The 14,914-nt window shown below is 37.5% G+C and overlaps 1 protein-coding gene across 1 annotated transcript; it reads left to right on the forward strand.

The window, feature by feature from the left end:
- The first annotated feature begins 1,350 nt into the window (after positions 1-1,350).
- cth (cystathionase (cystathionine gamma-lyase)) lies at positions 1,351-11,280 on the forward strand. The gene is made up of 12 exons (XM_042006525.1): positions 1,351-1,597; positions 3,462-3,543; positions 3,686-3,781; positions 3,880-3,989; positions 4,237-4,371; positions 4,509-4,566; positions 5,189-5,266; positions 5,626-5,778; positions 7,748-7,869; positions 8,135-8,187; positions 8,450-8,588; positions 10,360-11,280. Exons 1-12 carry the CDS (start codon positions 1,412-1,414, stop codon positions 10,375-10,377), a joined length of 1,230 nt encoding a protein of 409 aa, XP_041862459.1. The 5' UTR covers positions 1,351-1,411; the 3' UTR covers positions 10,378-11,280.
- The last annotated feature ends 3,634 nt before the right edge of the window (positions 11,281-14,914 follow it).

The following is a 14,914-nucleotide window of genomic DNA, read 5'->3' on the forward strand; positions in this document are numbered from 1 at the left end:
GCTGTCACACTCTGTTTCCATCCTGGTGGCATGGATAGATTATTGTATATCATCTGGACCCAGGCCAGATGAAGCAGTTTCAGTAACATAAAATGAAAGTGTTCCACTAATACAGGATATTTCAGTCAATCAACCTTTATTTATATAGCACCTTCTCATACCCCAGGGTACCCAAAGTGCTGTACAGATAAAATAACAACATATAAAACATCAAACCACAATAAAATAAACAGTATAAAACAGTAAAATGGTATTGATCCTGCTCTCTAGGATTAAAAGCCAAAGTAAAAAGATACATTTTCAAAAGACATTTAAAATCATTCAAGTCTTATTTAAAACCTCATCCAGCTACACACTTAGTGAAGTAGCTATTTGTTTCCTTTGTTGTGAACAGTGCATAGTGGCAACTCATTTTAATTTTTTATGATACTTTAAATTACTTGTGTAACTAAAATCAAATATGACTTTTTAATTATGTCAGACATTTACTGCCGTTTGTAGCTCATGAAAATATTAGCAATTTACGGTTTAATTTTAAAATTATAGCAGTGTCAAGAGTATCAAACTTACTGGTATACTGAGAAAGATATACATAGTTTTTAATGGAAGATTTTTATCTGTTAAATCTTGATGAGAATTACCTAGTTGGCGAGGAGTAACTTACAGTTGTAAATATAATATCCTTTTAAAATGTTTCAGTATTTTATTTATGTATTTAGCATGCTTGCTTACTTGTAGGAAAAATCCAGCATTTGTCTCTATATATTTCAGACTTTCAGATTTCCGATTGTCTTTGACAGCCTAAATATTGCAGAGCACTTCCTCCCCCTGCGGTTCAAGAAAGAAAACACATCCAGACTTCTCGGTTTTGTCATGTGGATACAATGCATTTCATACATTACATATAATATGCATACACTTTTCAAAGAAATAATGCCAATGCCAATAAGGTTTTTTCTTTCTTTTTTCGTTTTTTTTGTACTATATAATAATAAATAACCTTGGATTTTCATTTTTTGTCGTTTTCATTGCACGTTGTGGTTTTAAATAACTAGCTGCCATTTTATCTAAAACTGTTTTTGGTAGATATAGTAACAAATCCTTATTTAGTGAAATATATAAAAATGTTTTGTAGCTCATGAGGAACTGAAGAGTGTACCTCCCTTACTCAAACATCAAGAGACGTTGCATCATTAGGAACGCAAACAACGTGCTTTCGTAACATGGGCAGGTCGTCGCCCACACAGTAGCCAATCAGCACTGCCAGTTTCATGTTGATGAGCTCTGATTGGTTGAGAGGCACGAGGTTGCCGAACAGCCCCAGTCAATGGTATTTCCCCTTACCATTTAGCAGTAATGCGTACTCATCCTGACTATAGTCAGGTCTTAGTACTTTGGTGTGCGCTCAGCCATGGCTCAATCGGAGAAACAAACTGAGCAGATTGACATTTATGCCGGCTTTCGCACGGCTTTTAAATCTTTTGCTACAGAAGCCATACATGTCGGCCAGGAGCCAGAGCAATGGACATCCATGGCTGTAGTGCCGCCGATTTCCCTATCTACAACCTTCAAACAGCAATCACCAGGAAACCACGCCGTAAGTAGCCTGATGTGACTCAGTTATTCAAGGCTGGGGCTGAGGAGGGCAGGAAGAGCCGGCAACCTTCACGTGCAGGAAGCGCATATTGTAACGTGAGGCATTGATGAATTCATATGTTGGATTTATTAAGAAAAATAAAAAATACGTTGATATCAAAATGTGAGCCCCTATCTGAGTGACTACATTTGTTTTTGTTTTATGCAATATGCCAGGAAATCAAAACTCCTCGTTAATGATTATTTTCTTTTAAGGAACGATCAAATAATAAAAGAACAGTGGAGATAATCGATAGAAAATTAGATTTGCGATTTTAATATGGCTACTTCCCAAACTTATACTCTTATAAAGTAATTATATTGCTACGACCTTAACTAATACTGGTGATAATACATAGAGCTGTAACAATTTAAAAGAAATAAAGTTATTAATTGGATTTTTTTAAATGAACTTTCTTGTTTAAAAACACCAACGATCTTATTTTTACACTTTTTTATAATTGTAGTGCAGTACAGATTATGTATATAACCATATATCGCTCTGATTAAATACAATGTTTCAATTAATTTCCAAAAATAATGTTGAAATAGCTATACACAGATGATACGTATGCCCAGAAATACAAAGGCATGTGAACGTGTGATTAGCTATGTGGAACAGAACGTCCTGTTAAGCTGTTGAATTTAAAACTTTAATTTTCATGTTTAATGGCTGAGTGCTTGTCTTTATTTTGACTTCCTTCTTCAATGTGAAAATGACCCAGAGGCCATGTTGGAGAGTACAGACTATAACCAGCTTATGTCAAAACGTGTATCAGTTTTCTCTTCACTATCATTTTCTTCTTGTTGTAAAGATAGAACATTTCTGTACATGCCGCTTGTTGCTGTCAATGATTACATGGTTGGTTGGTCCAAACCTGGTTAACAGATTACAGGTTAGGAGCTACACTGGCAGAAAAATAACACTTTAAATGAATTATTGAGAAAGGGGACAGTTAACTTGTGGTTGTGGCATTAACAACTAAAAATTAACAAAGTTAAATTTAAATAAAAAGTTATTCTCCAAGCACATCCTTATCATACTTGTTTCCTAAACCAGGAGTACTCCAACCATGCTGTGTTTTAGCTTACAGTGCATCGGTTTTTCAGGGGGAATTAGGAGATGCTATTTTATCTTAAAGAAAGTGGCTGCTTTCTCCCAGATGTGAAACGCCCGTACGTAAGAGTAAACTTGTCTAGTTTGTTCTCGTCTTTCTCTTCTACCTTAATGATTTATTATGAACAGTTTCAACATCAGTAGGTGGTTTTCTAACTCACTCCCTCAAGTTCTTTAGCTCTTTTCTTTGAATTTGTTACTGATCTGTACAAACCAAACAAAGTCTTCAAGGTCAAGTTGAGCAGAAATGTGCATATGTCTCCATATGTTGTAGATGATATTGTCAGGCTAATTTGGTGTTACAGGTGGCCTTTTCTCACCGGTCTGTAGACCATACAAACGTGTTACGTAAGTCTTTGCTGCACTTATTTAAACCAGAAAAACCTGAAACCATATTTTCACTGCAGCTCATGTAACAACTTGCTTAGGAGCAAAATTCTGGGTGCGGCCATTCTGTACCATCTCATCCTGTTATATTAACAGTTTAGAGTATTTATTCAGGATAAGCTTAAACACAGTGTGGGATAATAACAATTCAGTGCACTTATTGATGGTGTTATTAAAAAACTGGGATGCAGTTAGAAATTTTTTACACTTGTTTTGGGCAACTTGTATGATAATAAGTCTTACTTATTTATTTTAATACACCTGAATGTTCTTGTAAATATTTAGTAATTAGAAAAGCTCATCAAATGCTGTTTTTATTCAGGGTTTTGAATACAGCCGGAGTGGAAACCCAACTAGAAACTGTCTTGAGAAGGCTGTGTCAGCCCTGGATGGAGCAAAGTACTGTAAGTAAGACTTAAATAGATGTTCATCTTCATCTGAGTACAAAAACAAAATTAAAACTATCACAATGGCTGCTGTTTCTGGAACGTAGTTTAAATTCCTCTGACAAGTTGTTATAAATCAGCAACTTTTTTGCCCCCCCAGGCATCGCCCTTGCTTCAGGATTGGCTGCCACGGTAACCATCACCCATATGCTCAAAGCAGGTGATGGAATCGTGTGCATGGATGATGTGTATGGAGGTAAGACTCTGTGTAACTCAGACAGCCTCAGGATTTTTACATGTAATGTGAAAGCACGTTGCAGGCATGTTAAATGGCATCATTCTCATTTTCTCAAGGCACAAACCGCTACTTCCAAAAAGTTGCAGCAGACTTTGGCCTGGACATTTCTTTTGCTGACTGCACAAAACCAGAGCTGCTGCAGGCTGCTCTGAAATCCAATACTAAAGTAAGTAGGAGTAAATAATAGTAATAATAATAGACCTGCCTTGTCTGTAACTGGATGTGTGTATGTTTTGTGCTAACTCAAAACAGTAATTGTGAGTCAGCGTTTTTTTTCTTGTAATAACAGTTTTTGTTCCTCATTTTAAAAACCATTACCATTATTATTTAAACTTGAGTATGTATTCCTGACATGTTTGGCACACATCCCCTCCAACTTATGAAATGAAAGACCTCTGGCTTTTGTCATGTAGATGGTATGGATTGAAACACCAACCAACCCCACAATGAAGGTTGTTGACATCAAGGTCTGCTCTGAGTTGGTGCACGAGCACAACAAAGACATAGTGGTGGTCGTGGACAACACCTTCATGTCATCTTATTTCCAGGTGAGACTGACAGATGTGCATTTCACACTATCTTGACTGTGAAACAGCATTTTCATGGTTTCCTGTAATCAAATTCCAGTTCATGCAGAAAAGACTCACTGAATGATTAATTCCCATGTTTCTCTTGTACACGTTAGCGCCCCTTGGCTTTGGGAGCTGATATCTGCATGTATTCAGCCACCAAATACATCAATGGTAGGAAATAAAAATTTTTTTCTAATTTTATTCATATTTCATTTCCTTCTAAGTGGATTTAAAGGATCGACTTGATTACAAGTCTTTATTATTATTAAATTTTGTCAAAATACTACTTAAAAAGGGTGAAATATTAGCCAATGACAATGTTATTTATGTTGCATTTAAACTTGAAGGTACCCATCAGAAAATTGCCCTGTTGAGTATTACATTGTGTAATTAAGTTATTGGTAATTGGTGCAAATGAAACCCAGCTTTTATGGATTAGAATGTAGCTTATTAATATTATTATTACATTTAACTTAATTTTGAACTACCCATAAATAAATACATTAAAATGAAAGTTTGCAACAACACCTGTAATTTAGGGTTCAGCTATAAAAAAGCAAATAATTTCTACCTTAATTATGAGGATGTATCATCAATGATTTAAATTAGGAAAAATAATTGAATGCATGCATGTCTGTCAAAAATATGGATAACCTAAGGGTACAGCTTGCTAGCAACAGTGGCTGGAAATACTAAAATCTTATGGCATGTTCAGATGTATGAAAAACATCTTAATGACAGATTTTCTGCTTGTGTTTTGGACTGTTCTTTACTCCTGTTGTGTGTTTGGCAGGACACAGTGATGTGGTGATGGGTCTGGTCTCGGTCAACAGGGATGATCTGTATGAGCGACTGAAGTTTTTGCAAAATGGTGAGACAATATCAAGCTGTGTTTATTACAGATCATCTGGTTTCACTGTAATTTATGATTGGTTTGAAACATTAAAGCAAGTAAAAAACATGCAAGCGTTTGCAGTTAAGTTTAATTGCTTCCTTTAATGTCTTTCTCCACCTCACATGTTTTTTTTGGTGATTTGGCTATTTGAATCTGACCTACATTCATTCAGTAAACAACCAACACATGCTCCTGAGGCTAAATTTCTGAACCAATTTAAACCTTCTCAGTTTAATTGTTCTTTCCCCTGTTGTTGGCCTGATCTGGATTTTGCCAGGCTTTGTTTGTAACCTCTTTGTGTTTTGTTTGTTGCATGTGATCTTGCCTCGGTTCAGCGCTGGGTGGTGTTCCATCTCCCTTTGACTGCTACCTGTGCAACCGGGGACTGAAGACGCTTCACCTACGCATGGAGCGGCACTTTAAAAATGCCATGGCAGCTGCTAAATTTCTGGAGGCCGATCCCAGAGTGGAACGGGTCATTTTCCCAGGTGATATTTTGATTTAAACCATGTCACCACTCATACCCATAGCACATTTGAGCTGAGACAAAGGGATGGGTTAGTCACTCTTGGTTTGGAGTGAGTTTATGCCTCAAGTTTAATTATTTTGGGGTCATGTTCACAAGTGTGGGGTCAAGACCGGAGCAGGAGGTGGACAGATGGGATTGGTGTACCACCTGCAGGGATCCATATACTGTGAAGCGATGGCTCAGCTGTCTATTTATGAGTATATTGACATTCAAGTTCTCACCTGTGGTCACAAGCTGTGCTTAGTGACTGAAGTAATGGGATCAGTATTACAAAGTGTTCCCTCCGAAAAGTGCTCCACCCTTAAGGATGGGGCGCCAAGCTGAGTTATTTGGGTAGAGCTCAAAGCTCAGAGCTGCTACTCTCCCTACATTGAAATAATATGGTTAAGGTGGTTCAGGCATGTGGTCAATATAGATTCTCACAGAAAGCTTTTGACCAGTAGGAGGCTCAAAAGCTACTGGACAGAATTCATCTATTGGCTAGTTTGGGAGCACTTCAGTGTCCCCTACAGAAGAGGAGGTGGTACCTGGGGAGAGGGAGTTCTGGGGATTTCTAAGTCTATAGTGACAGAAAATGGATGAAAGGATAGATAATTATTAAGGAAAATAACCCTTTAGTTAATTTTTATTAACCTGTAAGTGGAAAAAGTTTGTGTACATTAAATATTAACAGTAAATTCAAACTTCATTTTCATGCTGCGTATTTCTAATCATTGGGATACGATCAAGTGTGTGTGCACCTTGTTTTATACAAAGAACAGGGACTTAATGAAGCCAGATCTTCACAGCACATGTTTGGGGAAGAATTGGGATGGTTGAGCTGGGACACCGCCAGCTTACCATCAGACAAATGGAAGAAATTCAAGGCCATGGCTGCCCTCGCCAGGGGTGATTAACCGACAAAGATCAAGTTATGAAAGAGTCCAAAATGTCATTCAAGGACCCAGTTTAATTTTTAAGCAATTAAAAGCCTTTTTTAAAGTAGGAATGTTTATCAGTTTGCTACCAGAACACTGAACAGCAATGTTGTGCACAGCATCCATGCACATAAAAAGCCACTGGCCTACACGTGGATCAGAAGTCTGGTGGAGAAGATACTTTGTGGGCTGACGAGACTGAAGTATAACGTTCTGGTTGAAAGCCTTATGTTTAAAAGAAGTGGAAAAATGCTTTAGTTCAATATTAAGAACCTCCTTCCATCTGTTAAACTTGATATTAGAAGACTCAAGAGATTTATTTGTCATTATACACAGTGCAGGACACAGGTACAATGAGACCTGTGGTATTGTCCTGTATTGGTACATCTAATTGTAATCACTGACTCTGATACTGAGTTAGATGAAATCTAATGGAAAGTGTGAAGACATCTGAGCTGAATTTCAGCAGTGAGTGGGCCATACAGGTAGATGGGGACCCTAAGCACACAAGCTTTTCTACCAAATAATAGTTTTAAAAGTTAATGTTTTGAAATGACTAAGTCAAAATCCTGAACTTAATCCAAAACAAATGTTGACAAAACCACACAGAGCAGTTCATGAGCACCACAACGGGCTTACCTTGCAGTCATTACTGGGGTTGCACCAGTCGTGATATTGAAGGTTTATATTTCTTCAGTTTGCTTGATAACCTATTTTAGGAGGAAAATTATTTATATATATATATATATATATATATATCTTTCAACCAAGCATACTGCCTTTGTTTTATTAAAATAAATAAAAAAATAAAAAAATATGTAGTTGTTTTTTGTCTGTTAACAAAAACATTCCCAAACTTTTAAGTACCATTGCAGATGTATACAAGAACTTTTTTTTAATCAATTTAGATTGTATGTCAACTGTTCAAGATAGACACACCTCTTTTTTGCCGAGAGATAGAGATTAAAGGATTTACTTTACCAGTTTTTCATGTTTTTTCTCTCCGTGTAGGCCTGCCCTCTCACCCACAGTATGAGGTGATGAAGAAACAGTGCACCGGATGTCCAGGGATGATCACCTTCTACATTAAGGGGAAACTTGAGCATGCCACCATCTTCCTCAGCAACCTTAAAGTAAATTGAAGGATAACATTTATGAGTTTAGATTAGATTAGATTTTTAATACATTAACTTCAATTGGCTTCACTTGTCTTTGTAGTTTCACATACAGCAGAGGCACATGTTGTCACCATAAAACCAGATTAAACGCGTCTCCAGTCATGTGTGAAAATGATCTAAACAGCAAATGCAAGAACATATCTTTGCAGTAGCTTTGGTAGTTTCTGCTTTGTGTTGCCTGGTGCTTTGCATGCACTGCCTTATTGTTTTCTTTTTTCAGATGTTTGCAGTAGCAGAGAGTCTAGGTGGTTATGAAAGTTTAGCTGAACACCCGTAAGTATTCCCAAACAAGGTGTTTTATTCCATATGAAAAGTTTTGTGTAACTAAAAGCTTTTCCACCACACTAAGCTGCAGTTCTGCATGAACCTCCACAAGGGGGCAGCAGAGATCAAGAGAAAATCCTTATCAGACCCTGCAAACTGATTTTAATTGAGACCTTTTATCTCTGTCACAAATGCTCTAATCTCCAAATCTCAGGATGTTTTTCTGTACAGAACTCAGTTGTAAGTATCTTTGCCCTCCATCATAATTTAGGGCGATTATGACCCATGCTTCAGTACCAGAAAAAGAGAGGGCGGTTCTGGGGATCAGCGACACACTCATACGCCTCTCTGTTGGACTGGAGGATGAGGCGGACATCATTGAAGACCTGGACCAGGCACTAAATGCTGCTGTAAGTATTACACAAGAACCAGGAAGTCTTCAGTTTGTTATCAGTCTGTTCAGGGGTAACACTGATTGTAAATCTAATAAAAAATCTACTCTACAACTAAAGTGGCTTTGATGCAATTCAAGTATTCAAGAAGATCACACAGTGGAGCCGAAATCCCTTTGAAACACTTCCAGTTGCTGATTCTTAAGTTTTACAGCTAGAGTTAGAAGGTGAAGGTAATTTCGTTAATGTCAGTATAAATGACCTCACTCTACCTTGTAGATATTTGCTCTCTCACAAACATAGAACTATAAATTATGTCAAAATGTGTCAAAACACTTACTGAAGCAGTTCCAGCTAGCAACCACCTGTTTATTTTTTAAGCTGAGTTTCTTTGCATACAGCTTACATCTATATGATGAGGAGGAAAATGTGTGTCAAAATGAAGACAAATAAGGCGTGTGGATGTGGGTATATGTTGGGAACATTTACAGAGAGCCAGGCCAGGAAGGGTTGCAGACCCAGGATATACCTCCCCCACTTCTCTCTGCTGCATGAGCAGATTCATCATGTCTTGTATCTGTGCTGCAGTCAGTGCAGTGTACAGGCAATATTCTGGCATTTGCACTTGCTCAGCAAATCCCTGTTTATGTGAAATCTCTTATAGTTAGTCTTTATAGTGTTCCTCAATCAGTCTTTAAAGAAAGGTGAAACAAAAACACACATTCAGTTAAGGATCAGTTAAATTAGTTAGTTAAGGACTGATATTTTAGCTTTTTAGTTTTGTTCCTGGGAAAAAAAGACAGTGTTTCTGCATGTGAGGCAAACAGATGGCGCACCAGAACTGCAGCAGATTCCACTTTGAAGTTTGTTGCTCTGCTTTTCTCACCTCTGTGCAGTCCCAGACACTGAGATCTGGTAGGCCTTGTCTGGACATCTGCATTTTTATCACATCCCCCCCCTGAACAGCTGAGCTTCTGTCACACCTTTGCTGATGTCTCTGCCCTGGCATGAAGTTTTATCAAACACATTATTGGACTTGATTGTGGGCAAAAGGTTTTATTATTTGATAAATGTAAGAGGAGGAAAAACAACACATTTTAATGATACCACTAGCATCATACAACTCATTTAAAGTCTATTTGTCCAAGCTGGTTGAGATTCTGTCACAGTAAGACTTTTAAGGTTGCCTGTTTTGGATGATTGATCCCTTATTCTCACCAACTGGCAGCATTCTCATCAGGAGGAATTTAAAATTTGTAAAATCCCTCATACCACCTCATTCAGCCTTGCTTCCTCTCCTTAGCATTCAGATAACGTTGCTGCATCCCTTCTGCTGCCCGTCTGTAGCAAATGGAAGCTAAATGAAGACAAATATCTCTAATGACTGTGGTCCTGGAAAAAGGCACCCCTAACGGCCCAAGTTTTTAATTGAATATGACGGCAGGTCAAGTTTTCTTATCTAAGGGTTAGTTTTGAATCACAAACTTGGCTGTTAATCATCCAGCTCTCTTTTAAGTGTTGGTGGATTTATAATAGTTCCAAAATGCTTTGCTGTGTTACCAATTTTTGCTCTCTTCCACTTAATTCACAAAAAACATGGCATCCCACCTCAGCCTATCAAGAGAAGATGACCAAATGTGGCCATGCTTCCTTTTTCTGCCCCGATTAAATGCAAGTTTTTAGACGAATAAGAGCAAGGAATTAACCCCATGTCTGCCTGTGGCTTCCTGGATGCACCTTGTATTCATCTCACTGGTTATTTTTCTTCTTTTCCTGTTGTCTTTAATAGCATCCGAAGAAGAATTGAAACGTCTGCAGGACGTCCTCGAGGCTGAGGTTATTATGAGGAAGCACCAGACGTCTTGAACCATTGAAGATACATGTGGTACCTCAGTTCAGTGAGAGGTCCCTTTCACAGAACATTTTGTTCTTGCAAAAGTACAAATCGTACTACCTGTGAATAATTTCCACATTTTTTTTAAACATGAGAATCTTTTTAATGCCTATAGTAAAGCATCACTTGCAATCTTATTTTTATTTATCTTTTTTGCTCCTGCTTTTTATGTTTGTTCGTATTTAAACTTTTTTCCCTGCAGTTTTTCCCTTGAAGTCTTCGAAAGGGAAAAATAGAAAAATACAATATATCATTAACAGCCTTGCTCTGAAAATGCCCATCAACGGTTTTACTAAAATTGAATTATAATACCTAAATATAAAACGGATTTACTTTAGTTAAAGCACCTGCTGAGCTCATGCTACCACCTAGTGTCAGCGTCATGCGAGTTCCCAGAAGCCTTGAACAAATCTGATCCTATGCATAAGAAAAGCGTGATATCAGCTGTGTTCGACCAGAACTCTTTTCTTCTTCAAGCGTGAGCACAGTTTTTTCTTAAAAATACGTTTGTAACTAATTAGCTTAAGAACAATGTGGAAGGATTTGGTGTGAACAAGGCGTATTTGGAGCTAAATTTCTCCACAGCGCCTACTGTAAGGTGAATTTTATAATAATAATATATATAATATAATAACTGCAGCTTGTTAAAGGGCTGCTGAGTAATGCTTCGTGTGTGTTCTTGAAGTAAGCAATTTAGCCGATGGGAGATAGCAAAGTTTTCTCCTGGGTCAGGATTCTCATTAAGTTTTTATCTGCTTATCAGTGTTATTGGTAAATCCATTAAAATCTGTTTGCAGTAAAAGTCTCTGTCTTTCTTTCTTCTTCTCAACCATCCTGCTGTACCAACAGTGTACGGGTTAGTTCAGGATCAGAAATGAGCCAATACTCTACATTCAGTTAAGCCTTCAGAGTGGGAGGAGGATGCACAGTGTGGGTATAGCTGATAAATGAAATGACTTATTTGGCATCTTAATGACCAGATCATCAATAAACATTCCCAGTGTTTCTCTAGCAGAAAGACTGGGTTTCATTTTCTTTGCCTTCTGAGTGTGTAATGATTTTACATCTCTGAGGAGTCTCTGCTCAGTTTATGTAATGTTGCTGGGTCTCAAATCTCAGTTTAAATGAGCTGATTTGTTCGTTTAGCAGCCATCATGCAGCCTCATAGAACGCTGTGAAATCCGACAAGTGCAGTCTGGTGTTACAGAATTAGGCGAAGGGGTGGTCAAAATGAAAACGAAGCTCTGGAGGTGTTTGAAAATTCATCTCACAACACCTCGGTCCTGGCTGCTGTCAGATCTTGTGACTGATTGCGTGCTTCAGCTCCACGAGAGCCTTTTATGGAGAGTATGTCTTTATCAGATTAGGCTCCAACATGGGGAAAAAAAAAACCCTGATGATACAATTAAGTTGAAGCATGAGTATTTATACTGTAGGACTTGTAGTATTTATTTTTGTAGATATGACTGCAGAATTATTTGATTTAGAATAACAATGTTATCACCACAGTGCTGTCATATGTGGGAAAAGCCTTCAGTATAAACAGAAGTTGTTTCTTTTATAACTGTGTCTGGTTTCCACCCACTTAGATCTGTTAAAGCCCATCTGCACTCTCGCATCTCCAGTCAGAGATGACATGAATTTACTCTCATCTGGAAACAAAAGATGTAGAGTTCAGAGGGCAACTTGCTGTGTGGCTCCACTAAAAGCAGCAAAGAGCAGCAGCTTGAAATTTAATTAATGAAGTTGCTACAGACCAACAGCAAGCCCCTCAGACATATGGGTTTGTCTGGACAGTGTGTTGGTTTTGTATTATTAAAAGACGCTATGGAGATTACAGAGATGAAATGCATGTCTTATTTTCCTTCTCAAACCAATAAAATCATTAGTTGGGGTTTTACATTTCAACTAATAAAGCAATGACTACTTGAGGTCACCAGTCAGCAAAATCCTCAGAAATGTGGTATATCCAATCCAGAAGTATCCCAGCAGGCCAGCACAAACCAAACATCTCTATTTTACACTTGCTTTAAAATCCATGAACAAGATAAAATGTCTTAATCAATATTGTTGAATGCTCAATTTCTCTGGACTAGCCCTACCCGCCCATGTGTTGGACCAGACCTTCCCCCGGGGCGGTGGGTAGCCCTGGCTTCTTCATCTAAATCATCTAATTCATCTAAAACGTCTTTTCCTATTTATATGTTCATGTGTGCTTAGTGGATGTGAGACATTTGCATCCTGCAGTGAGGCTGCCGCCAGTCTGATTAACAGAAGGTGGTTGGTTTATAGGTGAAACTTGCATTAGTCATTTTAGTGCCTGCTTGCAAATAAGAGTTAAATGCAGCTGATTTCTTCCATGGAATTGATTCACTTGTATCTCTGCTGTTTTTCTAGGAACAGCAGCAGTGTTTATTAAGCCCACTGCAGCATTTTAGATCACTCTCAAAGTTCAAACGTGGTCAGTGACCTTTAAAGCTCATAAAATTATTTTCTGTCAGTAAGATTTCATGAAGTGATGACCTCAAGGGAGAGCTAATGGCTACCAAATATGTGTGTAATTTGGAACTGGAGGCTTTAGTTTGCAAGAATTGGCTCTGACAAGAATTTTCTATACATTTTAACTTAATACACCTTGTTTTTATTGTCTATTACAGTAAAAAATGTATTATTTTGTCCTCAGATAAAAATAAAAAAGGACATATTGGGTTTTTATTATACTCTCACAGTGTGGCAGATTAACATTCTTCCTCTGGCTTGTAGCAAGCTGCCTTCTGCTCCACCAATGCATCGTCCATGAGAAAAAGCCCTCTGTATGGCATAGTAAATTGCTTGTGTCAAATGTTGTCAAGAATGCAAATTCAGCATTAATGGAGTTTGTTTTCCTTCACTGAGAAATGGATCCTTTTACTTATTACATCCACGTTCTAAATAGCTCTTTGTGCAACAGAAATCAATCAGGATCTTCTAGGTTAGTACTGAGCATGCATCACATAAAAAAAATGTTACAGTTGAGGTCAGTCAGCAAGAGTGTCAATGTGACCCAAGTATCATCCTTCATGTGTCTTCCACACAATAATTCTAAGTAGATATCCATGTTAATAGTGTTTGCCATGCAGCTCATGTAGCAAATGCATGTCATGGATTGGATGTTTTCTCATGTCCACTTTTACAACTCTCTGTAGCTATAATACGTCTCAGACATCTCATTATTCAAATCAGCCAATCGTTGCCAGCCAATTTTGTGTCTGTGGATCTGAGCAAAAGGTACTACAACATTAATCTAATCAATCATGGCATGTTCGTTCTTTTTCTTAGGTCAGTTTTGAGACAACTTGGAGCCATTTAGCCATCTAGTTGCAGCCTTATGGAATGTGTGGTAATGTACATGAATTTTATTATTTAGACTTTAGTCTAAGTAAATTATTTATGTACCTCAGTATGGGATTTAGTTAAAAATGCTGTATCCTCTTAGATGAACAGGGGATGTTTGCTTGGAAGAGTATTCATGTAGTTGTGTTCCTTTAAAGAAGAAACCCAACACCTCTGCAGATCTGTCAGTTTTTCAAAGGATCTTATAACTCAGGTTTGCTTTACAGGTCCAACTATTTCCCTTTCTATTGCCGACTCAACTCTTACAACCTGTCTGGCACCTTCACATCTCTCCCAGCTTATACCTTTAACTTATAAACTTGTGACAAGTAGAAGAGGTTACGTTTTATTATAATCTATGCCTGTTTTACAAAGTCAGAATGTTTATGAGTTTAATAAAATTGTTTGTTTTATTGTTCTTATTAATTATTGTTCTTATTCTTTTTAAAAATAAAAATAAAAGAATACATGTAATTCCACAAGTTTAGCTTGCTTGAAATTAAAGCAACATATGACATCTCTTGAAAGAAATGTCATATGTTGCTCTCTAACCAATATTTAGATTGATGGGGGTTTTCTAGATGTACAAATTTCCAGTTCCACATGCAATTATGCACCTCTGTACCATCAAAGATGCAGGCTTTTAAACTGAGCACTGATCACTGCTTACTGATTATTTGTGCGCAGACAAATGCTTACAAATTGTTTTACAATCTTTATTGTTAAAAAAGAAAAAAATCAATGGAACATTCTGTTACATATCACATAAGACACATCACATAGGCCTAAGCATGTGAGAGGGATCACATTTCCTTGACAAATGAATTTAAAGATAATCATCAGTGTGACTGACTACCTGTTAGTCCTATCATCCTTATATCTGGACACAAGTCCCAGCTCATCATGTACCAGAAATGCTCAAAAGTACTCAACATACTGAGTATCCAGAACTGCTCTAATGACTCAGTAGCTGTTTTTTTTTTTTTTTTTCCCCAGCAACTCATCTATAAAGGGAGTAAAGTGTGTGAAAGCTGATGAATAAAGTATAAAATGGGTTGTGATATATAAGGGGGCAAAG

This window comes from Melanotaenia boesemani, chromosome 14 (genome assembly GCF_017639745.1).
Source record: "Melanotaenia boesemani isolate fMelBoe1 chromosome 14, fMelBoe1.pri, whole genome shotgun sequence".
NCBI classification, from domain to species: Eukaryota; Metazoa; Chordata; class Actinopteri; order Atheriniformes; family Melanotaeniidae; genus Melanotaenia; species Melanotaenia boesemani.

Excerpts from the sequence above, each read along its gene's own strand:
- cth (XM_042006525.1), top strand. The coding sequence starts at position 1,412 with ATGGCTCAATCGGAGAAACAAACTGAGCAGATTGACATTTATGCCGGC. Across the intron at positions 3,782-3,879 it reads CATGGATGATGTGTATGGAG|GCACAAACCGCTACTTCCAA; the intron begins GTAAGACTCTGT and ends CATTTTCTCAAG. Across the intron at positions 4,567-5,188 it reads AGCCACCAAATACATCAATG|GACACAGTGATGTGGTGATG; the intron begins GTAGGAAATAAA and ends TGTGTTTGGCAG.